Source organism: Aphelocoma coerulescens, chromosome 7 (assembly GCF_041296385.1).
Source record: "Aphelocoma coerulescens isolate FSJ_1873_10779 chromosome 7, UR_Acoe_1.0, whole genome shotgun sequence".
NCBI lineage: Eukaryota > Metazoa > Chordata > Aves > Passeriformes > Corvidae > Aphelocoma > Aphelocoma coerulescens.
This window is the reverse complement of record NC_091021.1, coordinates 34,986,330-35,005,894: the sequence shown is the minus strand read 5'-3', so window position 1 is coordinate 35,005,894 and position 19,565 is coordinate 34,986,330. Positions and strand designations below refer to the sequence as shown.

At 37.2% G+C, this 19,565-nt stretch overlaps 1 protein-coding gene across 1 annotated transcript in view; it reads left to right on the top strand.

Annotated features, from left to right (window-relative positions):
* LRP1B (LDL receptor related protein 1B) overlaps positions 1 to 19,565 on the top strand; it is a 515,105-nt gene that overhangs the window by 473,189 nt on the left and 22,351 nt on the right. Inside the window, exons 83-85 of the mRNA XM_069021267.1 lie at positions 6,052 to 6,216; positions 15,052 to 15,213; positions 19,347 to 19,521. Of these exons, the coding sequence (XP_068877368.1) occupies positions 6,052 to 6,216; positions 15,052 to 15,213; positions 19,347 to 19,521 (502 nt within the window). The remainder of the gene's footprint in view (positions 1 to 6,051; positions 6,217 to 15,051; positions 15,214 to 19,346; positions 19,522 to 19,565) is intronic.

The window sequence follows — 19,565 nt, the reverse complement described above, 5'->3', positions numbered from 1 at the left end:
TTCAGGGATGTGTGTTTTTATTAAAGAAAGATCTGAAGAGGTTTTTAAATGACTTGTTATAAATTTTTATGGATAGCCAGAAAATGCCTAGAGAAGCATTTTTAATATATTGATAATTTTCAGTGCTTTCCCATGGCTGCAATATCTGTTACGACTTTTTAAAGGGCTGCTGAATAAGTGTTTCCTAGGTTTTTGTTTACAGTTATATTTCAAGTGATGTCTAGTGTGGCTATTTCTTACTTTTTTTTTTCTTCATGTATGTTATTTTTGTAATAGTAGACTGCAGGTTTTGTAGTATCACAGATTGTAAATTGTGAATTGAAACAAACTTCTGTATCAGAGTACTCTCTAATAATGTTTTTGCACTATTTTGATTTTCCTTTTGAAAAGTGTAAGTGGATGTTAAATGTTTGTCTCTTGCTGACACTCCAGCTTCCAAGGACCAGCAGAAATTTCTGGAAAGATCAGAGTTGACCCCAAGATCAGCATCTTGAACAGGTTTATGATTAAAGGCTGACTGACAGTCCACTTGCCATTAATAGGTCACTAATAGCCTGCAAACAAAAGAAAAGTCAATTTATAAATCAGCTTATTTTCCTTTAGGAGGTTATACAGTATGGAATAAAAATTAGGAGCTGCAGTTTTCTGGTGAAGATCTAGAAAATGTATCTGAGATGTCCCAGACCCCACACATCCACCGTGTCTAAAGCTGTTATTCAGAGCATTTTTGGCACAGTTATGGATGTGAGTAACCCAAAACAGAAACTCCTGCCTTACTTGACTGCATATTTTTGAAGGGTGACCTAACAATCCCAAGGGAGGTCATACAGCCTTTTTTTTTTGTTGGTGTTGTTGGTCTGCAATAAAATCCTGATTCAAAGTCAGTCAAAATATTCCTGTTGATTTTGGTGGTCTTCTGGTTTCTGGAGGTGTTCTGGTTTTATTGAATTTGTACACAGCTGTTTTAGGTCATGTAAGAAGTCTTTTACTTTTAGAAATTAGTAGCAATTGTGGATACCAAGAACTAGTTGGGTTGAACTGTACTTTTGGAATAATATATAATTCAAGTTAGAATAGAAAACAGTAATATATTGAATATTTATAACATTTTAAAATGCCTTTGAGTGGTTTTTGAGTCTTTTTATGTAGTAAGGAAACTAGTGATAGATTTCCATGACTTGGCAGAGCCAAAATGGGACAGCCATCTCTAATTCAATTTCTTTTTGGTGTGCCTACCATAAAGGTTGGTGACTGCAAGGTAATCTAGGTCTTGCTCTGTTCCTTGTGCTATATCCCAAAAACTGACTCAGATTCTTATTCATTGGATTGTTCTGTTTCTTCCCTTTTTTTTTTTTTTTTAATTCAGAAGAAAATTAGCTAAGTCCTAAAATTCTGCATACTGTTACTCTTGGCTTGGTCCGTTGTGTTGATTTTTCTTCATAAATCGTACTTGAGGAATTTTAAATATTGACTCCTCAGTGGCTTTCAGTAGGACTGAAACCAGTTTGCCTCAGACAGCTGTTTCACCAGCACCTCAAGCAACTGAGGAGAAACAGCTTCAGGGTTTGATTTGGAATTTTCAAGCTGGAATTATTACAACATATGGGTGTGTTGGATCATTCAGAATGTTTTTTGTAACAAAATGAAAACAAGTTCCAGTTTATCCTTAGATCAGCTTCCATCTCATTTCTCCCTGGATGATCGTGACTGACAGATCAGAGTTCTTTTGGGGTTTATTTGTTGACTAAAATAGGCTGGACTTGTTCAGTTTAGAAGCTCCCCTTTAGTTTTCCAATGGGCAGAGTACCACCTCATTTTCCTAAAAGACACCCCTGGACTGGCATCCATTAAGTTTCTTGTATCTAATGGTCTGTAGCACAATGAAGCTAAAAATGTACCTAGAAGATGAAAATGGAGAGCCTTGCACTGGAGGAAGGCATTGTGTCCCACAGCTGAACGAGCAGGAGTAATGAACACTTCCAAGAGTTCCCTGTTCTGGAGCATCACGTTTATCACTTTCCTCTTAAGAGGGGAATATTTCTGCTCTTCTGGTTGAGTGGAAAGCCTGAGGAAAAATTGCAAAGGCTCGGAACTGATGTTGCTTCTGAACAGAGATGAAACATTTAATTTATCATGTTGCTTCCCCCAGCACATTTCTGTGGGGACTTGCCCACTGCATGCAGAGATTGCAGGCAGAGAAAGTGCTTTGGCTGGGGATGGAGAGGTTCATCCCTACATAGCTTCTTTTTCAACCCCAAAGTCTGCCTCAAGGAGGAAGAGCTACAGCAGTTTGGTCCATGCTATCTTCCTGGGGGTGGTTCTGCTTTCAGCCTTCTTAGAGATCAAAAAAACAAGGGTCACACAGAAATCTGCTTCTGGTTTGAAAAAAAAAAAATCTGTTTACCTCATTTCTTCTGTATTTACAAAGGGGTTTTGGTGTTGGGATTGGTGTTTCCCAGTACAGAAGAAAATGGGTGTCAGTTTGATTTTCTCACTGTGCATCCTTTCCTTAGCATTCTCTTCCTTTTAAAATTGTAAAGAAAACAGATTTTTTTAAGAGGAAAAAAAAAAAGTGAAGGAAAAACAAAGAGTAGCATCTGTCTTACAGCCTTCAGACAAAATTTGGGGAGAACAACTTGTTCTGATACTTCTCAGCATATGGAAAATTGGCAGGTAGCAAGACTCATCTGAGGGAAGATTTACAGAACCTTACCTCAACATTAGAACTCTGCTCTCTGTCTTTATTAGGTGCATTCAGCTCAGTAAAGGATGGACTACACCTTTGTCCAAGGGAGAGCCAAGAGCAAATATCTTTCTGCCCCATGAGATCAGAATTTCCCACTGTGGGGAGGGAAACTGTTCGTGTCCCAACGAATGTAGGTCCTGAACCTTGTGCTCTGTGACATCATCAACCCATTTAACTCGTCTGGTCCAGAAACTGGGTGATACTTCAAAAGGGGAGAAAATAGCCAAAAGATGCATTTTTCTCGAGAAAGACTAGGGTTGTTATAGAAATGCCAATAAAAGATGTGTGTCGTGTAAGTGGGGGAGAGGAATGGAATATCAAAAAGTGAACAAGTGAAAGAAAAAAATACCAGTAGAGTTCACAAAGCTTTGATATGCTGTTTTATCAGTGTTTCTTCTTTGTAAGATTTTCCTTTCCAGTAAAAGGAAGGAGTCAAAGATGAAACTGATAAGCCCAAGTCTATTAATGTTTGTGTCAAAAAGTTTTAGTGGAAAGAAAAACATAAGAGAAATGGCAAAACAAAATTATTTGATTATATATTAAAGGTGTTAAGATTGAAATGGGCAAATCAAGGCAGAAGAAGACTAAATATCCAGATTAGGAGAGAATATATAAAATTACATCATCTGTAATGCTTTCTTTCATGTTAGAGAGATTCAGTAGCTAGACTAGGGGTAGGAAAACAAGTGTAATGATTTACCTCTGTCGTTTCAAAAGTGAAAAGAGCAGCTGAGAGGACTTTTAAGTCCAAGTTCAGCAAGCTCAGAACAGCACTGAACACTGGAGTTAGAAAATTTTCTGCCTTTGTTTTATTAACAACTTTGTTCCAAGGGTGGGTACTTGGTAGACCTGTTCACATTTCTCCTTTCTGAGCTATTTATTCAGTAATTCCAATTAACTATATTCAGCTTTTCATACTAAGTCTTCTGTATTTTTCTCCTGTATTCCTTTTCTTCCTGTCTTCTCCTATGAGACTGTTGTGCTTGTGTCTCCCACACAAAGGCAGGCATGTCATCCCCTTTTGTACTAAGTTGATGTGAATCAGTGTAATTTGTTTCTTGTATTTACCTCCGGACAACCAAGCAGCAGCATTAAACCCCCTATATTGTTCTAATCTAATAGAATATTTTAATTCTCTCTTATCCATTGCATCTTTTGAACCTCTTTCTTAGTTTATTGAAAGTCCAAAATTTCTGTATTACCATTTCTCTGTTTCATATTAGAGTTGTATTGAAATTCTTGAATTTAAAGTGTTTCATAGAGAGCGAAATCAGTAGTAATCTCCATATTTTTTTCCCAAATTTTATATCTTAATTCTATGGAATTGTTCTAAAAGAGAAATAGAACATTTTTTTAATGTACCATCAGAAAGGTTCATAAAAATGAGCAGTTGTCTGTACTTCACTGTTATTTATTCTGTTTTTGCCAAGTTCTGCTCCATAAACTCATGACTAATGATAAGTAAAACAGATAAGATAAGCAAAACAAAAATAGACCTTCTCTCCAATAAGACATGCTACATTATCCATTCAAACAACTTCTATAATGAGTAACTGAAGAACGGTTCATGGAACATCAAAGGATTTAATGAACCACCCAAATAAATAAAACACTGAAGCATCCTCAAACTCCCAAATACAAAGTAGCTTTCTTACAGCAATTGTATATATCCAGGGTGGACACCAAAAAATTAAGTGCAAACAGGATTTCATATTTTTATTGTGAAACTCATGAACTAACAAGGTGCCAGTCAGTCCACCATGGTAACTTTAAGATTTACTGCCTAGTTGAAGCTTAATTTTGGAAAAGTAAATTATCTGAAAGATTACAGTTTCCAGAAGTTTTGTTTAAATAGGTTTGATCCCAGGTTATGTGTCTGCACCATCTCAGCACTGCTGTGGAAGGAGGCAGCAGACCCTGCTGAGGCAGGGTGCACACAGGCAGGAGAGAGAGACTTAGGTGCATCCAAAGAAAGGGCTCTGCACAAACACAGTTGTGTTCCTGGGTTTTCCAGAGTCTGTGTTGGAGAGAACTGTTTAGGTAGAGACCATCCAGCATTCCTAAATTCTGCACTTCAACCCAATGTATTCCTTTACATCTCAAAGGAGTTGCTGTGGCTGTGTCACACCAGTCAATGTTAGACCTCAACCAGTAAGGGACAAATGGGAACCTTGTCCCTTATATGACTTTGTTTCATGAATTGACTAAAGCAGATGAATTCAGCAAAACTCCTGCAGCTGGTGGATGGATTACTGAGGAGTTCTCGGTACTTGTGACATCCCTCTTGTTTAAAGCCATGCAGGGCTCAAATGCTGGATTAGTTAGGAAGCAGTCTGGCTTCACAAGATTGTTTTGCTATGTGAGAAATGAAAAGTCTCATTGCTGAAGGCATGATTTGAGCTGGAAAGGTGCTTTTCTGCTTCTTTAGGATTACACTTACTTGGATGTTTGAGCATTGTATGTGTGCTCATCTATAATTAATTTGTTGTTGTTATCATTGAGTGATTTTTATACTTTGTTGATTGAAATAGAGGTTTACTTTTCAAAGTGTTTCCAAGAGAGGCACAACTCTAAGTACTAAAGAGCTTTACATAAATACTGAATCTAGCCTGATCAGAGTTTTTGTCCCCTCATACCTCACCACTAAGAGGGTGGCTCTGCTACCATAAGAAGAGTGCAGAGCAGCAGCAGCTTCCTTTCTCAGGGATTTTACAGTCTGAACAGAAAAAAGGAATAATCAGAAAATATGACTTAGGAGCAACGGGTTTGCATGCAAATATCAATTTTTGAAGAGGATTTTAAAGGCTAAATAATTTCCTTTTAAATATTTTGGACAGGGCTTAGTTAAGAAGGCTGTTAGCAGAGAGAGGGGAAGAGAGATCCAAAAAAGCTAATAAAGAGGGCGGAGGTCACCAGAAAATGACTGTGAAGTTTTCTGAGGTCTCACAGATGAAATCAACATTCAATTTTCCAATTCTCAAACTAGAAATTATAGTTTCAGACAAATTCATACTATTATTACTGCCTTAGATCCTAGGGAGGTCAACTTCCCTGTGCCATGGAAGGGCTCCCACCAACTCAACAGCTCCTGGCAGCCTTTCCAGGGCTTATGGTCTCCTAAGTTTGTGGGGCTTTTTCTGTCACTGTGGAAACAGAAGGGGTGGTTTACTTGCTCCATTTTGAAAAGCAGTATTTTCCCCCCACTGACAGAGATCCGTGGCTGTGTTTAAGAGGCAAGGTTCTGTTTTGCCACTTACATGAGACTGGGATTGTTTAGCAGCTCTGTGTGTGTGCTCCTGCTGCAGATGACAGCTGTAAATTAACCTGTGAGAATGGAGGGAAGTGCATCATAAATGAGAAGGGGGATCCCCGATGCCACTGCTGGCCAAGCTACTCTGGTGAAAGATGTGAAACCAATCATTGCTACAACTACTGCCAGAATGGAGGAACCTGTGGGGCCTCTCTCCTTGGTAAGTATTTCTGCACAGCTCTACCTTGCTGTTACACCTGCATTAAATGTTGAAATTTGTTCCTTGTTTGTGATATTTTTTCTCTTTGTTATTTGTTTTGTATGTACTTAAACAATGTGCAAAAATAGCAGCATACTCCATACACATATTCTTTGTAGTCAATAGGGCTTTTCATTCACTTACCTTGGTGTTTCAGCACAAATAAACTGTATACCAGAAAAGGGAGAATATAAGTAGATACTCAGTGTAAAGACTCACATGTTGATGTGTAGCAGAATTTTAAAGCAAACTGTCCAGTTAAGCTACAACAAGTCCATGCATCTTGTTCTCTTAATTTATATCAATTCATCCTCTACATTTATATGTGCATACACAGAGATACTTGCTTAAATTCTTGACCTCAATCCTTTACCTTTGTCTTACTGGAGTTCACAAAATAGGAATTTTACTCGTCTAATTCTCAGGAAGACTTTGTTGATGAGAACTGAAATCCTTCATTTTCTTGGAGGAATTTGAAATTATATTTCTTAGGTTCAGGGAGATCACCCTGTTAAAAAGCAGGAATTTGACAGCTGATCTTTGTCCCTAACACATTTTTGTATCTTGTATAATGTTTGGGCTAGAGAGGAAAAGTGTGAAAAGAAGTACTCTAAAATGTAGCAATTCTGTGAGAAAGGAAAAGTAGAATTCTATGTTCTGCTTCAAGGAATAGTTAAATATTTGATTCAAAGTACAAAAGCTGGAGAAGAGTTTGCTGTCTCCTTCTCAGAAGCTTCCAGCTGCTTAAGATGCTGTGAATTATTTTCTCCTGTGTGATGAAGTGGCCAACACCCTGCTCTGTGAAAGAAAAGTCCAGGCACCTGACCTTGAGAAGTTTAGATATCTGAGTCTCTGTGGCAGAGATTGTAAAGATTTCCTCAGCACTCCTTACTAATTAACATTAGCCTATGTAGTTTGGTAATTTAACCCCACTTGCTGGCTTCTTCTCCCATTGCCTGAGACGTGGTGGCAAAATTCCAAGTGAATGCAAGTCTAGTAATTTATTCTTTCAGTTCTGAGTAGTTGAGGGTTAGTAATGTTGTTCATAATAATGACTAAATATCAGAAAATGAGAATTAGTTCTACTGGAAGTTGATGAATTATACTTTAAACTGCTCCTAACAGCTGATGGAACTACTGACACAAGTGATAAGTGGCGATTTTTATCAATGTAGTGAGATCAATACATGCTAAGTGAGGATGTGCAAGTGAATGGAAGTGATGGTTTAAATGGTGTGCAGAACTTCCTCATCATTTGACGAGAGGATGTTTATTCCCACATTTTTACACGTCTGGCATCTAATTGATTCTTTTGTGGGGTTAAAAGGCTTAGTAAAATTAATAACTTGGCTCCTGGAACTCATCTCTGTTGTGAGTCCTGCAGAGACCCCAGGGTTTTATTTAATCCTTTTCTTTTGGCAGGAGCCACAGGGCTCACTCACCTCCAGCAGTTTGTTTTCCCTCTCCCAGGCAGCTCACACTTGCTGTGCTCACACAGCTATGCTATTGCATGGATATTTTTAATTTTCATTTTCCTGCTCAATCCAGCCTCTGAAATCTCTCAGCCTTGCTGAAACAATTAGTGCAGTAGGTTTTGCTACCAGTGGGTAGAGACAGGATACGAGCAGAGTCTACAGTACACTTCTGGTCAATTTTTAACATGGATCTGGGGAGGCAGGAATCAGCCTGGGGATGAAGCAATCAGCCTGATGCTTGGTCCCAAATGGAATCACATGTCTGCACTGAAGTGCATCAGGAGAGCCAGCATGGGTGTCACCACAGTCTGTATTTCATTGTTCAGCTGCCTGATTTGGGGGAAGCTGAACCTTTAACAGCAGCTCAAGTTTATTGTAGCACACATGACTGAAGTGTGCCTGTAAGAGCTGAGATCAACACAGAGCTGGTTCTGATGGCCATACCTGCTGATAGGGGTATTCTTCTACTGTGCTGGCTCCCTTTAGTTTCATCAAATTTTTAGGAATCATATTTCAAGTTAACCAGATGTCCAATCTGCCATTTCCAATTCATGAGGGTAGCCGTGCCTTGAAGCCCACACCGTAACTTTCATGTGCTGGAAATGTGGAAAAAAGACTTTATATCTTTCTAAATTGCTGTGACTCCATCCAGTATTCCAGATAAAATTTTCAAGTTGATGAGCATCTCATCTTCCTTGCATGCCTAGCCCCTGGACCCAGTAAATATTCTATTAAGAGGAAATCTCTATTTCTTATCAGGCTGTATTTCTTATCTGTATCAGTCCATAAATCGTGTCTTACTGAAACAAACTAGCATGCCAGTGAGATGCCCCTTATCACAGTTTAATCTAACCCATGATATACTAAGGCTGTTATGTATTTTACAGCGAGAAGTTACGCTGGACTCCCCAAAAGCATTGAAAAATGTAATTAAATCAAGAAAGCTTAATTCCCCAAGTGCTCTTGCAGTAACCATTTCCTCTTTCTCCTTGAATACACCACTGTGTGTCCTTCAGCCCTTGACTTGGGCAGGGCACTTGCAGCTGCAGGGGATGCACAAGCCCTTTGCTGGATGAGGGTGTGAAATCCAGACCAGAGCAGTGTTCCTTCTCCTTGTCTCAGCCTTCCAGGCAGAGCTGGCCTGCTGTGTCAGGCTCATGTGAGAGGTGTTAGTCTGTGTGTTACTTTAGTCTTGCTCATTTCTACATGTGGGAATGAAAAGGTTCTTTATTGCTAGGAATTGCTCAGTTTGTCATTAATGGTTTTAGAACTTCAGCATTATATTTTGTCTAGATTTATACTTTGTCCTACCAGGTTGATTTGTCTGATAGCAATAGAATCATTAAGACTGGAAAAAACCTCTAAGATTGAGTCTAGCCCTTAACCCAGCTCTTCCAGGTACAACATTAAACCAAGTCTGCAAGTGACACATCCTTTAAATCCCCATGTTCCAATGGGTATATTGTGAATTCATTTTGGTAAAGAACTCCCTCCGTTTCTGTAAAGTATAAGATTGCTATTTTAAAATTAAGTCAGCTCGGTATCATTTTACTTTGATCTGCTGTGCTATTGCTGTGCTTGCTTCCCCCTGTACTACAGTGCTCACAAACACCACCTGAAAAAGCAGCACTCATACTTCTCATCCATTGTACAACCAACTCATCCAACTGACCTGCTAAACTCATGCAATCAAGTTCCATGTATTTTCCCAATTTTGCCTTTTTTTAAAGTGTATTTTTGTTCAAAATGATGAAGATTTTTCTTCTGGAAGTTGCAGGAGCCATCTGTGTGAGTGCCAATCTAAACCTATCTGCAAAATATAAATGACCTGTGATCATTTCAGCTTGCTTGACCTTCTCTTTCTTGGAGGCTTGGATTGCCCTTGTTAATTCTCACATATTATTCTATCAGCTTTGAGGCTGTCGATCTCACAAGTGTCATTTTCCACACATGGCCTCTGGAGAACTTAGGGACTGACAGCAATTTTAGCCTCATGAGATGATGCTTCCAAAGGGTCCCCACAGCTGGAAGCTTCCCCAGGAGTCAGGAAATTTTCTTACTGCTCATTTCTGGCTCAAAAAATGAGGAAATTTCCTGGGAATGAACCTTGCCTCGTATTCTGATCCAAATAAAATGATTCAGCAGACAGAATACTCTTCTGGTGAATGTGTATGTTCTAGTGAATGTGTAAATCCTCTTCTCTCTCTCTGCCTAATATAGAATAGTAATGTGATAACTAATTAAGTAAATTGCAGAGTATTACTAATTTTTTAAAACATGATTGTGCTAAATCTTCGTTGGATGTGTTAAGTTGTAGAACCTCATTATCTGCACACAAATGTTAATTTGTTAAACAAATCCCACTGGCAATTCAGGGATTATTCACTGTTGGCTTACTTACTGCTAAGCCTTTTGGCAAATTCCTATGTGAACGTTATATAGCCAGAGATTGGAGCAGCTTTAATTAAAATTTATAAGTTTACGACAGTTGTATTGAACTACAATAATTGAACAAAGAAAATGTCATCAGTTAATTAAAAGTACACATCTGAGACATGTAATTAAAAGTTTGGGTGTAATAATGAACACTTTCCAGTAAGCCAAATTAATGGGAATTCGGAAAAAAAGTCAATGTTACCATAAAAACACGCTTTGTTTCTCCATGTAGTTTAAAGTAAAAATATTGCAGCAATACTTTTCTGATTGTCTCAAACACATTAACTAAGTTAACTAGTTCACAAAATCAGATAAACCCCTTTGTACTATATGAAAGGTATGTCTAATCATACAGAATTGTGATGTTTGTATCAAAATGAGTGAAAAAAAATTATCTTTCCTCTAAATGAAAATTGATGAAATATTCTGAAAGAATCATCATGTATTTTATTTTGTATTTTATTTTGTATTTTATTATTTTGTATTTTATTTTTTGAGCGAAACAAGGTGATTTGGTGCATACTGAAAACACTGTCAGTGAAGAGCCTGGTTTTTTGTGGTTTCAGCAGGATGGGGACTCTTGGAAGGATGGGGGTGGTATTTCAGTGGGTCTCATCTCAGGTCCCAGCAGAACCACCACCAACAGCCTTGGAAAGAGCAGCCTCTGAGAGTACTCAGAGATATTTAGAAATTGTTCTTTCCTTCTTTCCTTTTCAATAACACAGAGAGACTCCATATCTGTTGGGATAGATCCCAATCAGCTCACCTACTAATTATCTTCAATAATGGGGCTTTTCTCCACTCCTATTGTTTCAGTAAAGCTAATTATTGTTCATCAGCCACACAGAAATGAATTATTGTGATTCCCACAGACTGCTGATAATGACACCAAAGGGCAAGATACTGCTTACAGAAAGCTCATGTAGAGCCACATTGTTGTCTTTTATAGCAGCAGCAAGTTAAATATTGAAATTAAATGTGCATATTCACACATAACTGAAAACCACACCTTGCTGGTAGTGAATTTACCAGTGACTGGAGGAAATGAATAATGTAGGTTTTGATGAAGACATTCTGGATTATCTGATCTTTAAAATCTTGCAGAAAGCTTACAAAAATAATGCTACTGACCTAGTTTTTAATTATTTTTTTTATTTTTTTTTTAAACTTTATGTAGTTATTGAAAATGCACAGTATTTCTCTGCTGCTTAGGCAATATCATGAATGAAAATTGATCTCTTTAGAATTCCGATCCTTGCAAAATAAATGTAAATATGAGCTTAAGATTATATTAATGAATTCCCAAAAGAAGTCGCCAGCATATTCTAGAGGTAGTAAAGGAAGATATTTAAGAGCAATTTTTGAAGATTATTTGTAAAGTTATTATATAGACAATTGTTATTATGTAGCAAATTAAATTGACAAACCTGAAGTAACTACAGGCTCTGTATCAAAATCTAATTGAACATTGAAAGATTTTGATCCCTGGTATTTTTTTTTTTTTTGCATGATTTATTTTTTGTAAGAAACATGGAAACTACATTTCATTTATGTATAAAAATTCATATTTTTTTTTCATATCCTACTGCCAAAAGTAACTTATGTCTTAGGGTCACCATAATTTATTCTCCTTTATTCTACTAAATTCTGTTCCAAATTTGAAGCAGTTTAGCATTCTGTAAACCACTTTCCATGTGAATATTTTCAATATACTAATGTGTTGTGAATCTTTCTGTGGTGGTGAGGGTCAAGAATTAAGATGGAGTTTTAATTCTGTGTCTGTAGAGCTCTAATCCTGAGATTTCATGATCAGGAAAGGTGCTGGAGCTCTCTGTGCATGAGCTCATCCTGCAATTTTTCTTAGCTGGATTGTGTGACATCTTGGTCAGATGACTGTTTCCCTTGCAAACATAAATCTATGTTCTGGTTCCATGATACAAAATGTTATGACAAATTTTGGCATTGTTTAATGCTGCAGTTTTGTTAAACTGTTCCTGAAACCACTTTTTTTTGTATCAGAAATAATTTATGAGAATAAGGCAAATGAAAATGTCATTGTTAGTATTATTTCAGATGTCAACAGTCTGTGTATAAATAGGCAGTGGACTATTAACACTACTGAAAGTCATGTTAAATTGAGTGACAAAAATGGGGTTTAGGCTACACTGTATTAAATTTTCATACAACTGTCGGCAGTTTGGCATATTTATAAGTCTACATTAGTAAAGAATAGAATAATCTTTTCTACAAACTAGAGAAATATCATTGTCTCATCATTTTAACAAATAGAGGAGTATCAATAATGAAAACAGATTTCAGACCTCCAGCTCTATGTTCTATCACTATTTGATCTTTTTTTTTTACTGAAACTCTGATTCAGATGAAGGACTATGGAAACCCCCTGTCTTGGGGGCAGAAATTTAAATACAACTGTATACATGGGGAAAAACAAGTGGAACCTGTGCTAACATCTGAGTTCAACATCTTTGATTTAATGTTTATATCACAGGGGACAGATATGAATAACCAGGCTGATGCATATTAAAGTAGTCAAAGCTATTTTTAGGTCAATGGTTTTGTTCCTGCTGTACTCATTAGAGGAAGAGCCTAACTGATCTCATGGCCCTTAGGATGATTTGCAAAACACTTTAAATTAGCATAGCTTAAAATAGAAAATTCAGAAAATAATTACGTGAAGTGTGTTGTGTAAGAAGGGTAAGATGTAAGTGAAGGAAAAAGAGTGAACAAATCATTCTGCATGAGCCAGAGAGAGGAGACAAAATGAGGGTGCTTCACTTGCATTGCAAAATTCTCCAATGAATTTGATGTTAAATGATTTCTCAGTATTAAAAGAAAGGGAGACCATAAGAAAATTTGAATTGTAGGGTTTGTGGAATACTGAGTTTAATCTTAATTACTCAATAACACGGCCAACTAAGCAGAGAAGAAAAACCAGCAAGGTAAGCAGGGTTGCACATCTCAGAGGTTCAGATGCAGCTGTGGTGAACATCAGGAGGAAAGGAGGTGTGGATACCTGCACCAGACATGGTGTTAAACTGAGGAAACAATGAGACAAAAACCAGCAAAGAAGGAACCTGTTCATACAGCAGCTGTAAGTCAGGCAGCAGTAAAGAGTTCTTGTTAGATTGCCATGAAAATCCAGGAGAATTACTTTGGAAAAGTGATCCTTCATGTTATTTCATTTGACTACTTAGGATTTTGGCTCTTCTGTGTGTTTTAAATCAGGTCAGGCCCAAGTCAGGCATAGGTTTTTTTGTGGACTCACCAAGCCATCCCTCCATAAGGTAGGATTGTTTCTATGTAAGAAGCTTGTTCCTGCCTTGTGGCATGGTGTGAAGTTTTTCAAATGTAAATCCAGGGAAAACTATGGCCTGTGATATATAACTTATTCCCTGATTTTCTCTAATCTCTTTTAGCTCTCCAGTCATATTATCTTGATTGGGCTGTCAATAATAAAGTGTGAGAAGTTATTTTTTCCTGTTTATGCCTGTAATTCCAGTCCAAAGGGATTCTGCATCACACACACAGTACATTATGTAGTTACCTTGATAAACACAAAACCATGAAATGTTTTGGGTTGGAAGGAACCTTAGTGCTCATCTTATTCCAACACATCCTGTCTGCCCTTGTATTTTGGAAGGGTCCTCAGGTCCTGCTTAATCTTCATCTCTTTCCTTCCTGGGAAGCCAGGAAAAATAAAAGCATTAAAACTTGGTTCTCCCTAAATTTAAGAAAATCTTTAAAGCTGAATGAAAGCAAAGAGAAGAATGATGGGGGAAAAATAATGTCTTGTAAGAGATAATCAAGAATGAGAATAGTATATTAGGAAGTGAGAAAGGGAGATGGCTGGTTGGACACATCAGGTCACTTACTTGAAGATTATAAATGAAATAAAAAAGCAAAGTCAGGAGATGGAAGAACATTAATGGAATCCAAAAGTTCGTTTTAAAGAAGATAAGCCTTAAGAAAATAAGATGGGAAAGTGGAAGGGTTTAATAAAACAGTGGAATTGTAACAAAGCTATAAATCCTTTAGACATGAGATTTAGATAAGGAAAAAAAAAATAGGAAAATTACAATAGAGAAGAATTATGGGAGGAAAATGCATTGGGTTTTAAAGACTATCTTCAAATCCTTTGAAAAGAAGCTGTAGACTAGGAGTTCATTGTGTGCAAATGTTCAGCCCAAAGTGTTAACTGCTTTTCAGGCATTGAATATTGATGTTACAGATGTCTTTGGTCTGATGCCAGACAGCAATTTTTGTGTAACAGTCTTCATTATCTGAGAGGGGTGGCATAACAAAACAGGCATAGATATATGTGATTTATTAAAAATTGTTATGTAAAATGTAGCTATTACTGCATTAGTAAATATTTGTATATTTATGTGATTATATATCAAGGTTTGTAGATTTGAGAATAACAGAGTGCACTCCGGAGAGACACCAATGGTGATCATACAAATGTTTATCCTCTGCAACAGGAGGAACCCAGCATGGCAGGATGATTTGAAGAGTTCAGTCATATCTTAAATTCCTGCTTAGGACCAACTTTTGAAACGATTGTATATTTTAAATAATGACTTTTATCTTATATAAGAGTCAATGACTGTACATGCACAAGTGTAAAAATGCACAGATGCAGTTTTTGAGTGCCCACAACTCCCAGAACCAGCTTCATTTTTTAAAAGTTCTGCATTCAAGCAATGTTTGCAAAAGCACGTTCTGTCAACATCTGGAGAAACACAGCTGGGCTCGAACACTGAAACTTCCTGCTCGTACGATAAATCTGTGTTGAGAAAGTGCTGGTTACTGCTTTAATTTGTATTTATTTTTATCATAAAATAGCTTTCTCTGCTTTGGACAGGTCGGCCGACCTGCAGCTGCGCGCTGGGTTTCACAGGGCCGAGCTGCAACCAGACGGTGTGCGAGCGCTTCTGCCAGCACGGGGGCACCTGCAGCGTCACTGCGGGCAACCAGCCCTTCTGTGCCTGCCTGCCCGAGTACACAGGAGACAGGTGCCAGTACTGTAAGTAATCTCCACACATTATTCCATCTGGGTTTGTAGCAAAAGTTCTACACAATGGAAGTTTAAAACCCACGTGGGTGATTTTTTTTTTTTTTTTTTTTTTAATGGCGTTGTTAAATTTAGCCCCGGATTATTCGTGCTGCTGAGGCAATGGTATCTGATGTATTCTGGTGATCTTGGAGCATATTCTTCTTCTTCTACATGGCTAGCTGAAGAATGAGCTGTTTTAGGAATGATTTATTATTATTTTCATGACTGAGCTGTAGAGTAGAGCAGTACAAGACAGACAACTTTGCCAGTAGCCATGAGATAATTGTGTTAAAATTTTCTATTGCAATTTATATATATTTTCTCTTGCTGGTATATACCTAAACATAATGAATTGACACAGTTGGTTAAAGAGCCTTCTAGTGTCCCTTATCTTTGCAGACCCACAAGTCTTTTAAACTGCTCCTTTACCTTTGTTTTCTCTTTCTAGCCCCAGCAAGCAGCACGTTGAGGACTGCTTTGAGTTTTCACATTGCTATATTTCTTTAGCTTGCACAAAAATTACCCTGAGTATGGTTTCTGCCCCACCCTGATACTGAAATTGTAAAGGATTTCTGAACATTACTCTTGTTTACTTCTCAGGACTTAGGTTCTGTTTTTTGCATCTGATTTTCTCCCTTGTTTTTCATTCCAGTGACCCATCAGTCTCTTCTCATTGAGATAGTTTTGTGAAGGTTTCCATGCCTTTAGAAAGGCTCTTCTCACTTTCTATAACTTCCTCTAATTTTTTGCTTCTTTTACAGAGGAGTAAGAAAAGTAGGTTATCAACCAATAGGCATTCTGTTCTTACTCCATTTGTATTTCTTTTCTCGCCGTGCTTTTGTTTTCTTTCACCATTATCTCTTTTCAGTAACTCAAGACGTTTGGAACATAATCTTGAATTTCTTCTGTTGGTCACTCATTTACAAATTACAGTTTGTCATCCCCATGTCTCTTCAAAATGATGACTCACAAGCAACCTTAAGTTAGAACAAATTATTTTACTGACATCTGAATGGTGTTTTTTAATCACCTCCTTTTTTCTACTCCTGCTTTGCTTTGACTGCAACATTCTAAAGGCAAGGACTGTCATAGTCTTGTTACACTGTCATAGTGCTTGTCATAGAACATTAAATGTGAAAGGCATCATCTCTTTTGTACCTTCAGTGAATTTGCTGAAGAAGGCTTGGTTTAAGAAAAAAGGGAAGGGAAATTAGCTGTTATAAAGCTCTGGTTTAAAATTATCTACAAGATACAAAAAGTATTTAGTTTTAGAGAAAGGTCTGTCAAACAAGGAAAGGGATAATGTGTATCTTAAATAGGATTTGTACTGAAGTAAACTGAATATATTTCCAGTTGGGAGACTATGAAATAAATTGAAACCTTTGAATGGAAAACCAGCAGTAATTGTGATTCTTTCCCCCTTGGTATTAAACAAACTGCATGAATCCACAAATAAGTATCTGCAAACACAATTGGGTATTTGAAAATAGTATAGTACATAAATCATGCACAGACAGACACACAGATTAAGGAAAAATATTTACTTGAGGCTTACCCAAAACCAAACAAATTGTTTCTAGTTGAATGCTTCTGCAAACCTCTTTTTTTCTTTTTCTTTTTTCCGTTTTTTTTTTTTTGTTTTGTTTTGTTTTGTTTTTTTAAGATAATTAATTTAAATGTAAATTTAGGGGTACTTTTTAAACAGTGCTTATTATCAGATTTGGATTGTCTGGGAAACTGCCAGAATGCAGAGACTCGAACACATTATAAAACACAAAATAAGCTTTTGCTGATTTAAAACTTAAGTCTTTTAGGTGTGAAAAAAGGTCTTACAATCTTTTAGAGTATTTTTTGGTGGCCAGTAACAGTTTTGTGTAATTGTATCCATGAACAGTTAATAATGAGTATATCAAGTCACATCTGGGTTTTTTTTCTTTTTTTGCACATTTGTGTGATCTTTTGCTTTATTAATCCCCTTCACCTTGCATGCAAGTTGGAATACATTAATATGGTATTATTGCCAAGACTGGTTGCCTCCCAGATATCTTTTTCAGCCTCTCTTTGCTGTGATTGAAGGCAGTTCATATGCAAAGGATGGCACATGAATGTGTGTAGGTATTTTACTCCTGCTCCCAAGCTTAAAATATTATTAGTGGGGTTTTATGGCAGGGAGAAGACATTTGCTTGCAGTATTACCAGCTTGCAGAGACCTTATTTTCCCCACACTTATGGTCTCCAATTACCCAATGCAGAGTTTCTCCTGTGATTAGTTCACATAAGGGCTAATAACTGAAATGTGTGCTCTGTGTCAAGGCACTGGCACAGCTGAAATAAATTTAAGTGAGTGAATTTACATAGAATTCTACTAACATTGCACATGTTATTAAATACACATAAATCTGATGTATTTGAATGTAGCTCCCTGTTTTAAACTCCAGAAAAAAGACACGCAGGGTAGCTAAAGTTCATTCCTTGTACCATTTAAGGCTGCCCAAACTACCTAAAAAATAGGAAACATTTTCATGCAGTTAATATCATTCCAAGTGGATACAGTGATCCCACAAGCTGTGACTTTCTCTGAAACTGAACTCCCTTTCTTTAGGGGAAAAAAAAATTGTGTCATTTCAGCCCAAATGTAGCACAAACATTTTAGATACAGCAGATGACTAAAGGTGTTTGTGGCTACAATCAATACTAAAAACCTTTTTTTTTTTTTTTTTTTTTTTTTTTAGCATATGACCTTCCTATTCCTAAGTTTTGGGTTTGTGTCTTTTGGTTTTGTTTTTTTTTGTCCTAATGTACATGCAAACATATGCCCCTTGCCCTGCTCTTACATAAAATCACTCTCAGTATTAGCTTTCAAACTGCAGTAGTTTTTGTTCCAAAAACATCCCCCCTGCTGCAAATTGCCATTCTGTACCTGGAACTGGGGAACAAGGAGCAACGAACAACTTCATTTAGTGTCTTTTAAGCTGCTCTGGTTGCTGAGCAGTGATTCCTGAAGCAGCTGAGCCTACAGCCTGCACAGACAGGTGGAGACACATAATGAATATTCCAACAGAAATAACTCCTCCAACAGCCTTTCTCTCTCCCTCACAGAACTCTTCCAGCAGTACTCACTCCTTGGAGAGAGGAGGATAAACAGCTCAGAGTAGCATAAGCAAAATGTGTTTCTGACTTTGAGATACCCTCACAAGTGGTGCACAGAGAAGCTGTGGCTGCCCTATCCCTGGAAGTGTTCAAGGCCAGGTTGGATGGGGCTTGGAGCAGTCTGGGATAGTGGGAGGTGTCCCTGCCCATTAAGGAGTTTAAATGATGACTTTAAAGAAAAAAAAACAAACTACAAAATAAAGTTTTCACTGCCACATAAAAATTAACCAAAATGTTAAGATACCAGTATTTCGTAGCTCTTGGAAGCTTCTTCAGTTAGGCAATTTGATTTTTTAAAAGGTATGAAAATGGAGACAGTTACTGGTGGTTCTGAAGAGTTAAAGAATCCACTACTTGAAATCTCAGTCCTGCTGGCATTTAAATAGTTAAATGCTATAGTGGGGTCTTGCACAGTCTGTAAAGATAAGCATGGATGTAGTACTTTGTAGAAATTATGGATTATGTCTTTGTATATTATTATTAGAACTTCATCAAATTTTAATATGTGGATAAATGAAAATAAAACTTAATTATTTCAAAATATCATTTCAATTTCAGTTTAGCATAATGCTGTTAATGGTAATGTGAATGTACCAGAAGATTTTTATTCAGCCAACATCCCATTAAATACATTAACATTGCTCTGCTTTTCTCATCAGTAGTCTTTATATTATGTGGGATGATGCCATAAATGGTTAGACAACTAGAAGGGATAAAAAAAACCCTCTTATGAGTTTATACTTCCATTCCACTTCCCGAGACTACATCGTTAATATATTATATGTCTGTTTATTGGGGTATTCTTGATTCCTGTGGTTACCAGTGAGTCACCAGCTTCAGTTTTCATTCTCTTTTTATTATAGCATCTTTTAAAACATGAAAGTACTGTGTTATTTTTTTTTCTGTAACACTCCTTAATGTCTTTTAGTAATTAGGCCTCGTGTTGCTTTCAGATGTTTGCCACCATTACTGCGTGAATTCGGAATCGTGCACGATCTCGGACGATGGGAGTGTGGAATGTGTCTGTCCAGGACGGTTTGAAGGGCCAAAGTGTGAGGTGGACAAGTGCATCAGGTGCCATGGGGGACGCTGCATAATAAACAAGGACAGCAATGACATAGTATGCAAGTAAGTGTGTGTAGGGGACAGATTTACTCAAAGCCATACATTTA